Below are 15909 nucleotides of genomic sequence, written 5' to 3'. Positions count from 1 at the left end.
TGCTTTGGGTAGTTTAAGAATAGCCACACTTTTCTGTTAAAGTGAAACTATAGTAGTTGCACACATTAGATCTGATGGCATATAAATTATGTCTGTTGACTGTGTTTGTCACTATCCTATCCAACTCAGTCTGCCCAATGTTTTAATATGGAGCAACCTTAAGATCTTGTTTAATGTAATCCAATTCATTATGCAAAAGTCAGTTTTAGGATACCCCCTTTAATGAGGGTCAGCTAAAATTATACATACCCATCATTTATACTTGATTTGCATATGCATGGGGCATACGTGTCTGCCATCACTAGTGTTTCATTCTCTAGCATAATAATGCATATCTGGAATAGTTTAATAACTATTCATACTTTGTAGGTGTCGTATAATACTGTTGGTGTGATACCTGCAAGACATTCACTGGCACACAGGTAATGCTGGGAGGGTGAAACCTTTGCTTTAAATTTATTTAATGCAGCATGTGACATCTTTTGACTTTGGTTATGGGAGATAGCTCATAGTACAAGTTGATCCAGGGACTAGTCCGATTGCCATTTTGGAGTCGGGAAATAATTGTTTCCCCTTTGAGGCAAATTGTTGAGGCTTTCTCTGGATCAACTGGCAGTTAGGCAGATTTACAAACCAAGTTTCATCGTAGTGTTATCTTGAAACATTGGAAGATACTGAGCACTGACTCTAAATATGGGCAGTTATAAAAACATAAGACCACTCCCCACAAGGGGGTACGCAGCATACTGGGTATGCAAAGTACAGGTACTTACCCTTGTAGGAATTGTAGTCACTGCAGCGGCATTATACCCGGAAATATTGCTGCTCATCCACTATTGGGTACTAAACATGAACTCAAAAGTTTCTGTACTTGTGATGCAAAGAATGTAGTGTATTGCATTAAGTGCCCATGTGGCTTATTATACATTGGCCAGACCAGCAGGCCTATAAAAACTAGACTAAATGAACACAAATGAAATATTCGAACTTATCATCCAGTACCCCCTACACCACAGACACAGAGCAAAAAAATAGATGAGAAAGTAGCCAAATCAAAAGTTGAGTATTTATTGGCAAAACATTTTTTTTCACAGGGACATAAAATAGCACAATGGCAGATAATAGAAAAAGTTACCGCTAAGCCGTGCACTGACATAAAGAAAAACCTATTGCAGAGAGAGTGCTACTGGATATTGCTTATGTAGTCACGTTACCCTAGGGGGTTAAATGAAGAATTTGATATGACTTGCTTTCTGTAAATTGTTCATTTCACAAAATTTTTTGTCTTCTTCTTCAGATAAGCATTTTTGACGGATCGACCTCCGGGACAGATTTCCCCTTCCACGTAGGGTAAGAGAGTTAATTTGTTTCCTCCTGATTATCTATTGAAACTGATACATTATCTGCATATTTAGTATTTCTGCCTAAAGCTCCCCATAGACGCGACGATTCTTCTTACCGAACGACCGATTTTAGGGAAGCCCGACCAATCCTTCGAAATTATTGTGCGTTTAGTGGGATAGATTGATCGTACATTTTACGATTTTTCGGCCAACATCTGTCAGGAAATTGATCGCCAGGTCCAAAAATCTTTGTCGGGCCCAATCTATCTATGTTTGCAGGGCCAAGCAGGCAGCTCCCCTTTGTTTTCCTGCCAAATTGGTCTTTTTAGTTGATGGTAAATTTGTACGATCGTTCTGAGAAGGTCGTTGTCTCACGATCAGGATCTGATCTTTTAAAAATCTCAACATCTATGGCCAGCTTAAGTCTAATATGTTACTTTGTTTCTTTTTTCCTGGATTGTTTCCTGGATCTTTTGCTTTTGTTGGATACTTTGTCCAGGATGTTTTTAAAAAATCTTTGGACCTTATGGATCTTAAGGTTTATAAGAATTTCTATCTTTTTCTAGTGATTTTTACTGCTTTGGACATTATTCTTCTTGGACACTTTCGATCACTCCTTCACTTGATTGGACAATTTAATTGAAACCTCTGGACTTAACTTTATTTTTTGATGCCTATGGAATTTTTTCCTATTTTTTTTTCTCTTTTTCTCTCTATTAATTGTAATTAATTTTCACTATTTTGTATTGGTTATTGCACTTTGTTTCTTTTCTTTAATTTCTTTTGATTTTAAATTGTGCAGATCATAATTCTAATATGCTATAGCTGACAGTGTAATTATTGCAAGGACCTTTGTTAGATAATACACCTAGGATTCCATTTGGTGTTATTAAGCATTTAAAAGGGCAACTTTTAGCATTTTCAAGTAAGCTGGAAATTACTTGAATCAGGGAGCTGCCACGTGTTCCACAGCAGGGATTTTTAACCTTAACATGCTGTTTAAGTTAGGGCCCCATAACAGAATAAAACCTAAAGAATAAACCAAACAAACAGGGGGTCCAGGTGCTCAAGCCCTTCAGCTCAGGGAGGCAATGTTGCAAATAGTAAATGATGAAAAGGCTGGCACATACAGGACCACAATCCAAAAATTAGATGTAGTAAAAAAACTTATTATAGCAAAAACATCACGACAGGAGGCCTTACGCGTTTCGTGCCTTAGGGGCTCTTAGACATAGGCTGACTAAGCTATCTGTTACTGCTACAATATAGATAATACTGATAATTGTCTCTGCTAAGACACTACTCGTGTTTTATCAGAGACAGTTCTCGGTACTGTCTATGGCAGGGTATTTTCTGGTGTTTTGTAGCCATGACTAGTAGCTTGATGTGTCATAGCCCTACCTCTAAGGTAAAATAGATCACATTTTCACTGTTTATCTATCTGCAGAAAAAAGTAGTGATAAACTTTGTTTGAAAGTAAAAAGTAGTGATAAACTTTGTTTGAAAGTAAAAAGTAGTGATAAACTTTGTTTGAAAGTATAGATTATTTAATGAACTTTGTTTATTTCCCACTGTTTGTGTATGTTTGATAAGTATATGGACAAAGGTTATTCTGCACAGTGATCCTTTTTCTCTAGTCCTGTGTATGGACACTCTAGTAGTTCAGTACTGTATTAGGGCAGGGGCACACGTGCAGATTCGGTGACAATATCTCCAAACTGCCTTCTGCCTGCTAAAATTAAAAATCGCCTGCGGCAATGCACTTGCGGTGCTTCAATTTCCAAAGTTTCCTTGAGAGAAGGGAGATATGTTATCCAGAAAACCCCAGGTCCTGAGCATTCTGAATAACCGGTCCCATACCTGTATATAGGTCTGTACTGGAGGGCCCTTGTCTAAGGAGGCCACTCTTGGGTGTCTGTATGGTAAATTTTAAATGCACAGGGGAAAAAAATATCCCTCGCTGGAGAAATAATTGGCCACCATGAGTGCATGTGCTTCTGTAAATGCGTTGATTGAGAACTAAGGTCCAGTGCTGCTCTTCTTGCTATGCTGTTTGATTCCTGGTTCTATCCAGCTGTTTCAAGTGGCTTAAAGGACCAGTAACATCAAATTTAACTTAAAAATGGTAAAGTCTTTATTAATAAATAACTTACCGAAACTCCGCTTGCACTCCTCTTCAGAAAAGTCGACAGGTCGTCGATCCATCGTGCGGCGCTCGATTTCTGCCAGGTAGGAGAAATTGAGCACCGCACAATGGATCATCGCCCTGTCACCTTTTCTGAAGAGGAGCGCAAGCGGAGTTTCGGTAAGTTATTTTTTTTAATAAAGACTTTGCGATTTTAAAGTTAAATATGTCTTGCCGTTTTTTTCCGTTATATACAAACTTTTTTTTTTTAAATTTTTTGACGTTACTGGTCCTTTAAGGCTGTGACCTAATTTTGCTTACACACTGACTTTTAGAAATTCTTTACCTGTGAATTAAATATTATTCACAAGTAGTTTAGGGTAGGTCCCCCAATACCCATTTTAATGCTGACAATGGTAATTTAAAATTACCTGCATAATTCCAGAACATTCCTTAGTCTTGAAGCTTACTCCCAGTCTTCATAATATGAATCCTCTTAGAAAAAGGTTAGTGATTCTCTGCACCTAAAAACAGCCATTGGTGCTGCCATGTTATTGGGTTTTAACAAATTTCCATCCTCTAAAATAATCACTTAGCTGCTCTTGGAGATTTTTCAGTAGAAAATCTTTAAAAGGAATCTAGACCCTAAAACTGCTTTTGCATGTTAAAAGAAAAATACAATTCTAATTACGTCCAGAATTCATTGATTAAACATATTCAACATGTTTTAGTTATTTTATAAATATATACCATAAGAAGTCAGTTCTCCACCAAGTCTGTTAGTTACCTGCGTTTTGCTACATTGTTTTTGCTTCAATAGCCAAAATCCTAATGAAGGGACAAATAATACAATATAACAGAAGGCAGCTGATTAACGGTCCTAGAGGAAAATTGATTTCTAACAAAATTTTTCAGTAGTAACAATCCGAGAGCAAAGGGACCAACACTGTTTTCACTGCAATTATATTTGTTTACAAATAGCTTTAAAACCATTGAAGGAGGAAAAGAAAGCTGGGTAGAGCTATGCAAGTTTTTCATTGTTCCTTCAGCAAAAGTAGTTAAATCTGCTATAAATTCCAACATTCAGACTGTACAGCCTAGTTAGATGTTCCCATTGCAGGCACAATGGGGCACTAGGGCATAGGACTTGGACACTAGTCAGACATAACAAAAAGTGTTTTGGCTTGGTTTTAAAGAAGCCAAAATACCCTCTGTTACAATTAACTGATTAAATGCCTGATAGTATTTACATGACTTGGTTATGCATTTCACATGGGGAAAAAAGGTAGTATAGCTTGAATTAATGTTCCTGACTGTACACTCCTGTATGATGACTGCATATTTCAAATATTTTCTGTCTGTATCACTCAAAAGATTTTGAAAGAAATTCACTGAAGGGGTTCGCTATTTTCTTGGTGTGAATTTGCTTCTGTTTTCTGGAATGTACAGTAAACCCTCTATTAGAGTTTGCCTCACTGGTTAGCTTGATTAAATTATTCCTTTTGTACTCTGGCAGTGAATTGTCCGAATTCCTGGGCTTAACGAGGAGAGAAAGATCATCCATAGGTCTTTCTCACTGAACCAAAAATATTGGAACACTATTATGCCAGTATAGAATCCACTAGCTACAAAAAGCCAGTTGGTCATCCGGTAAAGTGATTGGTTATACCAATGAAACCTTAGTTTCTTGGGTACTGCAAGTTTTCAATGTATTTCCTATAGCACAGGTATTATTAACTTTTATAGGTCAGGACCAAAATTGGGTGCAAGACCAATTCTTAGATCTTGGGGCAAATTCATTAAGATCCGAAGTTGCGCCAGCGACAGCTTCGCCACACTTTGCCAGGCGTAGTTTCGCCAGCGCTACGCAAATTCACTAAAATCCAAAGTTGCACTCAGGGAACCTAACAGTAGCGAAGCTGCGCTACCGTTACTTTGTCAGGAAAAGTGAAGTTACGCTAGCGATGCCTAATTTGCATACATCGCAAAGTTAAAATAAAATGGACATATACACCAGCCCAGGAAACCTTTAGAAAATAAAATTAAGGGGTTCTATTGCCCTACGCATGTGCCCACTGTATCGTTTAGGTGCCATATGTTAGGAAATGTAGGGGGAAGGAGGGTACCCCCAAAAAAATGTACGCTATTTTTCAGCCTATCACCTTTAAAAAAAGTAAGACACCAGCGTTTTTTGGGACTTAGAAAAATTTGAACTATTTTTGGACAAACTCCTATCGTATTGACCTTTGCCTGGTCTGACCTGGCGAAGTAAAGTCTGGCGCAAGATGTAACCTTCAGTAAAATGCGCAAGTTAGTGAATCAGCGTAGTTACGTCCCTTCGCCATATCGCAACTTTGCCTGGTGTAAGGGTGCGAAGTAGAGTAGGTCCACTTCGCTAGCGAATTGATGCCAGCACCCGTTAGTAAATTGGCGAAGTAACTAAATGACGTCACGCTGGCGAATTTGTGTTAGCCGCTCCACGCTTTAGTGAATTTGCCCCTTGGAGAGAATTTAAGAAACCTTTCTGCTTGTGTGAATCGATTATCATATTTTCATCCAGTTTCCAAATGTGGAAACTGGGTGAAAATGTGACGATCAATTCACACAGGTTTTCAGATCAAAATAAAAAGTTCTATTTTCTGTTCCTTTTTTTTAATTCAGTTTTGAGTCATGAAAACCCACTTGTCCCAAAGAATAGATGTCTGTTAATAGCTGAAATGGGAATGGCCACCCGGAAACATTTTTGCATAACTGATGAAAATATAATTTGATACAATTCAGTAATTTTCCCTTCACCAGCAAACATATTCAGAAGTTTTACAGTTATTTGCAACATTGCAAGTCTTTATATTTTCTCTACTGCTAGCTTTGACTTTCGATCTACTGTAGCAGAATCTGCTTAAAAACAACTGGAAAACTGGGCCAACAGTGCAGAGAATTTAAATGGCCAGATAGATACTGCTTTTAACAGCAACTGCATTTACAAATAATTTAAAAAAATTTCAAGGTTTGTATTGGGTATTGGAAACTTGCTTGGAATTTAGTTTCATTATGCAACATCATTTTTGGAAGAGGATACTTTATCAGTCCTATTGTTTCTGAAATGGCACTTTGCACTATTTATTCCATTTGGCATACACCATGGACTTGTGCTGACAGAGTGAAAGTGAAACACACATAGGGCATGCTGCTAAAGTGAAAGTGGACAAATACTTGCTGTGGTGTCAACCGTAAGCTCTCCATGTGAGGAGTCAACAACTGTAAAGGACTTGTTCACCATCCAACACTTTTTCCAGTCAAGCTGGTTTTCGATAGTTCACCAGAAATAAAGCATTTTCCCAATTACTTTCTATTTTCTATGTATGACCGTTTTTGTAATATTCAAGTGTAAAGTGTCATGTTTTATCTTCTTCTAAAGCAGCTCTGGAGGGGGGGCACCCGCCCGGGGGGGCACCCGCCCTGTAAACTGTTCTAAATTGATACATTTAGTTGATACATTTCTTATCTTTGACCCTGCTGAGCAGTATCCCTGAGTTTCATCACAGGCAACTGTTAGAATTGATACAATAGTTGCTAATACTCCATAGATACTGCTGAGAAATGTATCAACTAAATGTTGCAAAATTGTAACAGTTCAGAGTCTGCACTTGAATTACTGAGCTGCCAGACTCAAACACCAGATACAGGAACACTAAACTTTAAACTTAAATTTTGAAAAAACACTAAAAAATAAATAATGGAAAGTAATTGGAAAAAAGTATTTTTCTAGGGAACAATCTGAAAACAATTGAACTGAAAAAGTTTTTCTAAGGTGAACAAACCCTTTAAACAGTAGCGTAACTAGTGGGGGGTGGGCCCTGGTGCGTGACATGTGAGATAGTCTGATAGCTAAATATCTGGACCGGTTTCGTTTACTGATTATACCCTATGCCTTACCATAAGTAATGCTATTATTCTAGTTCTGGTACATTAAAGCCCTTATGTTAGCAGCAAAAACAATATTATTTAATATTATTATTATTATTTTTATATATGTTCTGCAGCTCTCAGACTTGGAGTTCACATTACCATTGCTGGTTGCTATATATCAGTTACCCTAGCAACTAGGGAGAAAAAAATAAAATATTTTAAGTTGACATATGGAGTCTTTGCTCTGCTTCTTTCAACTTGCATTTTTTCCTTGTAGACTGAGAGAAGCAGAGCCAAAGCAAAAAGCTAAAATAACACAGGCTGAGGCCAGCAGAGCCAACGGCCCATATGCCCTCATCCTTGGGGCTCTAGTTGGACAGCAATTTCTGACATTATTATTTGAACCCTTCTCCTGTTCATTTGTATACTTGCTGGAACATACAAGCCAATACACTTCTAGTTATTTGGTTAACCCTTGTCAATGTACTTAGCAGACTGCTAATTTTCCTCCCATTAATTTAGTGTCATATGTTTTCTTCCCCAGTTATGTTCTTTTGTTTTTAATAGTTTGTAATTGTTGATATTCAATACATTGACATGGGACAAGGAAATCTTTGTGTTTACAGGGAGCTGGCAAAAACATAAATAGGCTTTAACACGCAGGATTTATCTAGTGCTGTCAGCTGCGTAGGGGAATTTATCTCTACTGCTTTGAGTTGCAGGTACTGATAAACAACTCTGTGGGTGGAAAAGCATAATTAAAGGCACACTCTACTCATTATCGCCACAGTGTCTGTTAAAATCTAATAATGCTTGTGGCAGGAAATGTAGAAAACCACATGTTTCCTTGCAAGGACATTTTAGGCTACTTTGGAAAGTAGCTGCGTCACATGTTTCCGCATTGACAATTCAAATGTTAGGCACTGTGAAAGCATTTGGAGGAGATAAATCGCCCATGCATGGCGACTAATCTCCTCATTTGTCGTTGCTGCAATAGTATTTGAGGAATTGGAGTATGCTAATTTTCTGATGAGCATAATCCAACTTTTCCCAAACACTATAACCTCCATTGTGTTTAGGCCATTGTATCTCCAGAATAAAGAAGTAAGCAAAGAAGCAAAACATGTTTACATATGTTAACATGCTTACTCTGTGATATCACAGGGTACCTGGTTAGCTATATTTTTAGTTATTACTCCAGACTGGTGCTTATTTTAGGGGGAAAAAATGCACCAGCCCGGGGTAAAAAAAAAGCACTGTACCGAGCAGTCATGTTTCCTATTGTTGAATGCCAACTTTTCAGTAAAACTGAAAAAATGTCCTGCATGTGTGCAAAGTATTAGGGCAATGACACAGTCACTATTTGTTTGCTCTACAAAACACCAGCTAATACACTCAATTCTTGTAATATATCAGAAGCTTTTGTATGCCCTTAAAGTGATACTGACACACAACATTTTCTTTTCAAATGGTAATCTACATTAAAATGTACTTATAGGTCATGTTTGTTTTTTGCTGATAGTTCTGTTACAGAACCTTGATAACACTGTTGACCTGGTAGAGTTGACAATAGACCCCTTATTGCTAAAGTCTGGAAATATTTATAGTAGAGTGTTCATTTAGATTTGTAAGGCAACCCATGTGCAGTATTATAATATGAAATATATCCAAATAGCCCTTCTGCACAGTAGATATACATGTTGATGTATTGAGGCTTGTGCTTATTGTGTTGCTTTTATTGTATTATCACCAAATGTGGAAAAGCATTATTAGTAACATTGATGCACATAGATGGCAAATGTACCTCTAAGGACTCATGCTTAACCTCACTGCAGTCCTTATTCACAGGCGTCACACATTAAATTGTGCAGTGGTTACTGCAGATGAACATGGACTATAATAAAAGCATAAAAAAGGAGTGTCCGGTTCTAGCTCAGTGGTAGGCAGCCCGCGTCTCTGGAGCCTCATGCAGCTCTTCAACCTGCTTGCTGCGGCTCGGTCTTGCGGCTTTGCCTATCATGTCATCTATACTGCCCTTGCACCTGGCGGCGGCTTCTTGAGGTGTGACTGCGGTAAGCGAATGGTTTGCAGGTGTGAGGGTTGTATAGACGTCCCAGGAGTGGCAGGAATGAGATCGCAGCAAGTTGATTCATCATGGTCCTTACCGAGGTCACATACTCAAGACAAGAGAGAAGCTTCCAGAGATTCCAGCTGCAGCAGGTACAAGTGCTTTAGACGTGGATGTGACGCATATTTTAATGACGTCTATATCCCATGCCATTAAACAGATGAGAACAGTAACATTTTAATAGGGCTATTCAGTGTTTAATTTATTTCAAAGTAGTCCTACACATGCACACTGCACTTTTGTTTGTTGTTTTCTGTTGCTGTAACAGTTTAAATTAAAAAAAGGTTAAAACTTTTAAAAGTTTATAAGCTGTGTTATGTTTTGCGGCTCCAGACTATTTTTGTTTAGTGGAAGAAGGGGCAAAATGGCTCTTTTGATAGTAAAGGTTGCTGACCCCTGTTCTAGGTATTTTAAATTCTATATTTGGTTGTGCTAGTTCATGGCAGTAAGATTGATGTTCTGTATCAGTATTTGCAAAATTCGGAGTGCTCGACCCTTCACAATAACCCTATGCAGGGTGTCAGGTGCTTGCTCTGGTTGACCCTTTCCTGCCCACAGGGTCCAGCATACAATGTAGAAAGCAATCCAGCAGCACACTGATTTTTTATGCAATAAGTGATATTATTTATTCAGCCCCTTTTTTTTTTTTTTTTTTTTTTTTTTTTTTATTATTTATTCAGCCCTTTTTTTTTTTTTTTTTTTTTATTTATTATTTATTCAGCCCTTTTTTTTTTTTTTTTTTTTATTTATTATTTATTCAGGGCTGAATAAATAATATCACTTATTGCATAAAAAATCAGTGTGCTGCTGGATTGCTTTCTACATTGTATGATGTTCTGTATCAGTCACCTCTTCTATGCTATTTAGAGTTGCTTGTATGTTTTCTTGTAAGAAGTTATTGCGCATAGTTTTGCTTATAAGTTTATTCTCAATTGTACAGCCAAAGGAAAGGGCTTGATTCACTTTTATGTTGGTGGTATCGATGGTTACCTTTGAATTTGACACATGGACACAGTTCTGGCAACAGAAATAAAAAGTGTTTGTTTATCTAATATGAAAAGCAATGTACTTATTGTAGGCCATTGTGCTACAGCAAAAGGTTCAATAAAGGGTTTGCAGAGCTGCCTCTCAAACACAGGTGGGAAAGGTGCTTTCTATTATTAGCTCTGGTACAGATGGTAGAGCTGTAGGATAGAAAATAAACATGCTACAAAAATGTAACATGCATGTGCCCATAGGCTAGGAAAGAAGATTCTTAGATTTTCAGAAAATATTTTTTTTTTAAAACTGCCTCCTGTATCCTGGTGTAATCAATGTTTTTGTTTATACCTTTTGCATTCTAGTATTTGGTCACAATTTCTCTTAGCTCACCAAAGTTACCAGTTTACAAAAACTTGGAAACAGCAGCCGGTATGCTACATTTCCAGATGTATCCAGTTCAACCAAGGCCTCTTTTCTATTGGGTAGCAATATTTTAATGTTACTTTGTATTGTATTTATCAGTTTGTTGCCTGTATGCTTTTGTGGTGTAGGAGGAACCCTGAGTAGAGTGTACCCAGAATAAACCCACACAGATATGCTACTTGTGTTTTATGAGTTGTATGATATTTTAAGGGCAACTTAAACCAGATTAAAGGAAAACTATACCCCCCAAACAATGTAGGTCTCTATTAAAAGAGTAAAACAGCTCATGTGTAAAACCCTGCTTCATGTAAATGAACCATTATCATAATATTATACTTTTTTAGTAGTATGTGCCATTGGGTAATCATAAATAGAAAATTGCCATTTTAAAAATTAAGGGCCGCCCCCTGAGATCGTAAGATTCACTGTGCACACATACAAACCACATGTAAGGTCACATGAGCCAATTAACAGACTGAGTTCTGCCTTTTGCTTCCTCACTTCTTCCTGTTACAGTTAGTGTTGTAGTATTTCTGGTCAGGTGATCTGAGGCAGCACAGATAGTCACGAAATGGTGGTTCAAGGCAAGAGATGTAAAAGGGCAATATTTATGTAAATATATATTCCAGTTTGGTAAGATTCTTTAATATGTCATTCAATTTGATATAAACTATCTGTTGCTTAAGTATTCATTTTGGGGGTATAGTTTTCCTTTAAAGTTAAGGAGTAAGTATGGGCTTGCAGAATGGCATATGGCTACATCCTGTGGCTAGCTGTCCTTTACCTTGTGATCCCAGTACTAGACAGGTTTCTTTTCCTAGTCACAAATGTATGATTCTTTTTAACTTAGCAGGGATAGAACTGCAGAGTGGTTTAGGTGGTGCAGCATCTATGTTACTTAATACAAACTCTTAAATCTTCAAGTTAAGTCTGAGCTGCAGTTGTACTTCAAGATCTCAATTTCTTAGTATTTTTTTTTGACAATCATGTTTTTATTTTATTTTTTTTGGGTCTCTCTTTTGTGCCAAATAGTTTTCTTACTCAAATAGCTTTCATGTTTTTTGTTTATATGCTACAATAATATGTTATCTAGAGTCGCCATAATAAATGTAAAATATATGTACAAACTAGGCCCATAGGGAGGGACATGGAGGGTGAAGATGGCTGCTAAGGTCGTCTGGGGCCTAGAACACACTGTACAGTTCTGAAGGCCAGAAATAGAAAGTGTAATATAAGGCTTTTCAAATGTTCTGCATTTAAATCGGTATAGCATATATCAAAGTATAGGTGTATAGAATTTCATGAGAGTAAACAAGTACACTTTTGATTTTTTGCATACAATAATATAGGCAAGCTGCTTTTGTGTGAAATTCTGTTCTGATTATACAAAGTGGTCTGAGTATGTATTATATCATCAGCTAGTGCAACCGTCGTGCCTGCTGGGAATGTTCACATGGATTTAATTAAGAAGAGTACAATTTTAATTTTTATAAAAAGTAATTTAAGAATTTGACTATTTTATGGATATTTAAAGCAGATATTTGAGCTCATTGTTATGCTATCAACATTTTATTTCACACAACTTACGCTTGGAGGCTTATTTATTAAATGTTGGATTTTAATGGTTTTAGGTTAAACTCAAAAACTCTTAAACCACGATTGTCACTGAATTTATTAAAAAATTAGAATATAAAAGCTATGGGGGGAAAAAAGCGCTGAACAATACAGTAAAAATTTTTGAATTTTTCAAAATTTGTGTGATTGTTGATAAATGGGCCCCTTCGTATCCACATGGTCTACAGATCTACCCTGATCCCAGAGAATTCAGTACTGACTTTTGCTGAGAAATAGCCAGCAACAAAGGCTTCACTTTATATAACATTAATAAACCTAACCACATCCTCATGCATTCATCTGCATAAAGGGAATAACTGCAGACAATCTGTTAATCAGGGAGCAATACAATCTGATGACCTCTGCTTGGTCAGTGAGCTGTTTAGCTGTGACACAACCTATACCAGAATTCATCTCTGCTGGCTCTGGCCCAGTATTTGCATTGTCTTGAGTTTCCTGCTCTGACTTTTTATCAGTTTTTTTGGCTTTTGCGAAGTAGCCAAGAGTATGTATGTTACTATATCTTTTGTGTACCGAAACAAATGTGTTTTCCTGGTGCACCATTGAGCTGCACTTGTTGTAGCTCTGAGGGTAAGGCCACACTAAGCGATAGCGCGGCGATTTGACTCGCGGCGACTTTTCGCCGCGACTTTTAATCCGCAATCGCTGGCGAAACTTTGGCGCTGGCGTCTATGGGGAATCGCGCAAAATCGCCAGCGTAAAAACACACGCGGCGATCTTTTTTCTATTGTCGCTCGAAATCGCCTAGCGAGGCGATTTCAAGCGACAATAGAAAAAAGATCGCCGCGTGTGTTTTTACGCAGCGATTCCCCATAGACGCCAGCGCCAAAGTTTCGCCAGCGATTGCCGTTTAAAAGTCGCGGCGAAAAGTCGCGGCGAGTCAAATCGCCGCGCTATCGCTAAGTGTGGCCTTACCCTGAGGTTATATGTTTGATTCCAATCAGAACACAAGGTGCAAGGTGTTTGTATTTTGTCACTGTGTGTGTTCCCCTTGGTACTCCTCTCGCTCTCTAAAACACACAGGCTCCTGGTTAAGTTGAAAATCACAAATGTAGACTCCACAAGAGCAGGGACTGATTATATATAGTCATTGTAAAGCTTGTGGCTATAACATTTCCTCAGGCACATGCTAGTTGTCAGAAAGTGTGTGTGCCTTGCACTGATCTCATATTTTAAATGTTTTTTATTGCTTAAAAATCCTTATATAATCCAAGCACTCTGTATTAAAAGAACAATAACGCTAAATATGAAAGTGACTGTATTTTAAAGTTATTGAAATATAATGTACTGATGTTCTGCACCGGTAAAACTGGTGTTTGCTGCAGTTCAAGTTCCCAGTCTATCACTTAACAGTGGAAAAAGTTGAGGGAGGGTTTGAATGACAAAAAAGTTGGGGGGAAATAGTACTGGAGTGTCAGAAACATACAGTCAGGATTTTCCCTCAGTTCTCTTATCTAAATCACGTATGATGTCTAGTCTCTGCCATTCATCAGCTGGGTATCTTGTTAAAATAGCTTTCTTGGGAAATAGAAGAATGGGTTGTCCCAACATAGCCTAGCACATGATCTGTTTCAGTCTGCTAAAGATTAAATGAACGCTCTTTTCTATGCAATTTAAAGATCCCAATCACTTTCACACTCAAGCTAAAGGTTAATGTCCTTCAATAGCCAAATCAGAGTCCTGATCTTTGTCCAATGAATTTGAGGAAAATGTACCTGGGAGATGACAATTATTCAGTGCAAAGCTGGGTGTTTAAAGCTGGTATTGCTGCAAAATCTGGTTCTATCAAATACTGAAGCAGTGATTCTTAACCAATAGAATAGGACCCAAAACTGCATTTAAAAGCTATTAAAGGTGGGGTCTGTATCTCAGATCCAGTGAAATGTCCTGCAACAGCAGAGAACAATCATTAAAATAAGGTACACATTTCTAAATAAGCTGTTCAGTCTTGTGATAAAGCATAGTAGAAGAAAGATCTGATTCTAAAAAAAAAAATGTTTTCCTTTGTTCCCCGTAGGAAAATGTGTTAAACCTGCAACCACCAAGGAAGGGAAATTTCAAAGCGTGAGTAAAAGAAGGAAGAAATTCCTTATTATGTACGTGGCAAACTAATTAAGATTTGGGGTCAGGGGGGCAGGTGGAGGAACTGAAATATATATATATATCTAGATCCAAACTGGTGCACTCCACAACAAAAAGCTAATAGCCTGGGTGCTGGTAAAGGTTACATATAATAAATGAAAAAAGGCCGCACTCACAAGGCTTCTTGTGGAAAAAGAGCCTCAAAGGGCTACAGTTTGCTAGCCGAAACGTTGAGGAATAAATTCACAGCCCTTTAAGGCTCTTTTTCCACAAGAAGCCCTGTGAGTGCGGTCTTTTTTCATTTATTATATATCTATATCTATATCTATATCTATATATATCTTAAATATATTGGTAATGGGTGGTTGAGTGCAGAGGAATCTTGTATATGTATATATATATATATATGTATATATATATATATATATATATATATATATATATATATATATATATATATATATATATATATATATATATATATATATATATATATATATATATATATAATTTTTTTTATTTTTTTTTAGATCAGTTTGACCATAGTCTCTTCCTTGTAGCGTGAGCACACTAATATGTTGCTCGTGACCTGTGCATAGTCCTTGTCTTTTTGCCACCAAAATATTCAGTTCACCTTATACCCTGGGCTGGTGCTTCTGTTTGCTAAAAACTGCACTGGCCAGGGGTATTTGCTTAGAAGTCCATCATTGCTGTCTACTTTTTTTTTTTTTTGTCCAGGCAGGCCCATGCGCAGTATAGTGAGGGCCAAACTTAAATTCAAAAAAGTACTTTTCACACTGCTGCACTTGGCCCAGAAATGAAGACAATAAAGTAAGGTGGTCTGTGCAGGTGAACATCTACAGAAGTAACCCATCTCAGTGCATTTTTCTGTGAACAGGAGCACAGGCCCAGTGCATTATAATCTCTGGGAGGTGCCTAATATTTGTCATTGATTTTCCATTTCAGTTGGATTCTGTGTAGTTTAAAGACCCTGGTAAAGACGCTGTGTAGCCATACAGGTTTCATTTGCCATGGTAAGCCTTGATTTTCTTGACAATCTACTCAGCCCCCTTGGCACTTTGCCCAACTAACAGTGTGCCATGTCTTTTAGGATGAAGAAAGTCAGAGCAGCCTAGAGTGTATCCAAGCCAACCAGATTTTTCCACGCAAACAGCTGATCAGGGAAGATGACACCCTTCAGGTGAGTGGCTCACCTAACAGTCCTAACTTATTAAAAAGCTGTTTAAAAACAAGAACCCCTTTAATAAATGTGATCAGAACCC

At 37.6% G+C, this 15909-nt stretch overlaps 1 protein-coding gene across 4 annotated transcripts in view; it reads left to right on the top strand.

The window, feature by feature from the left end:
* mtmr3.S (myotubularin related protein 3 homeolog S) overlaps positions 1-15909 on the top strand; it is a 50496-nt gene that overhangs the window by 11977 nt on the left and 22610 nt on the right. For 2 of the 4 annotated variants that reach the window (NM_001094586.1, XM_018238199.2), the window contains 4 exon segments: positions 1298-1350; positions 14562-14608; positions 15593-15660; positions 15738-15827. In NM_001094586.1, coding sequence (NP_001088055.1) covers positions 15658-15660; positions 15738-15827 — 93 coding nt within the window. In that variant the 5' untranslated portion in view covers positions 1298-1350; positions 14562-14608; positions 15593-15657. 4 annotated transcript variants of the gene reach the window in all.

This window comes from Xenopus laevis, chromosome 1S (genome assembly GCF_017654675.1).
Source record: "Xenopus laevis strain J_2021 chromosome 1S, Xenopus_laevis_v10.1, whole genome shotgun sequence".
Classification (NCBI taxonomy): Eukaryota; Metazoa; Chordata; class Amphibia; order Anura; family Pipidae; genus Xenopus; species Xenopus laevis.
This window is presented reverse-complemented; position numbering and strand designations above follow the sequence as displayed.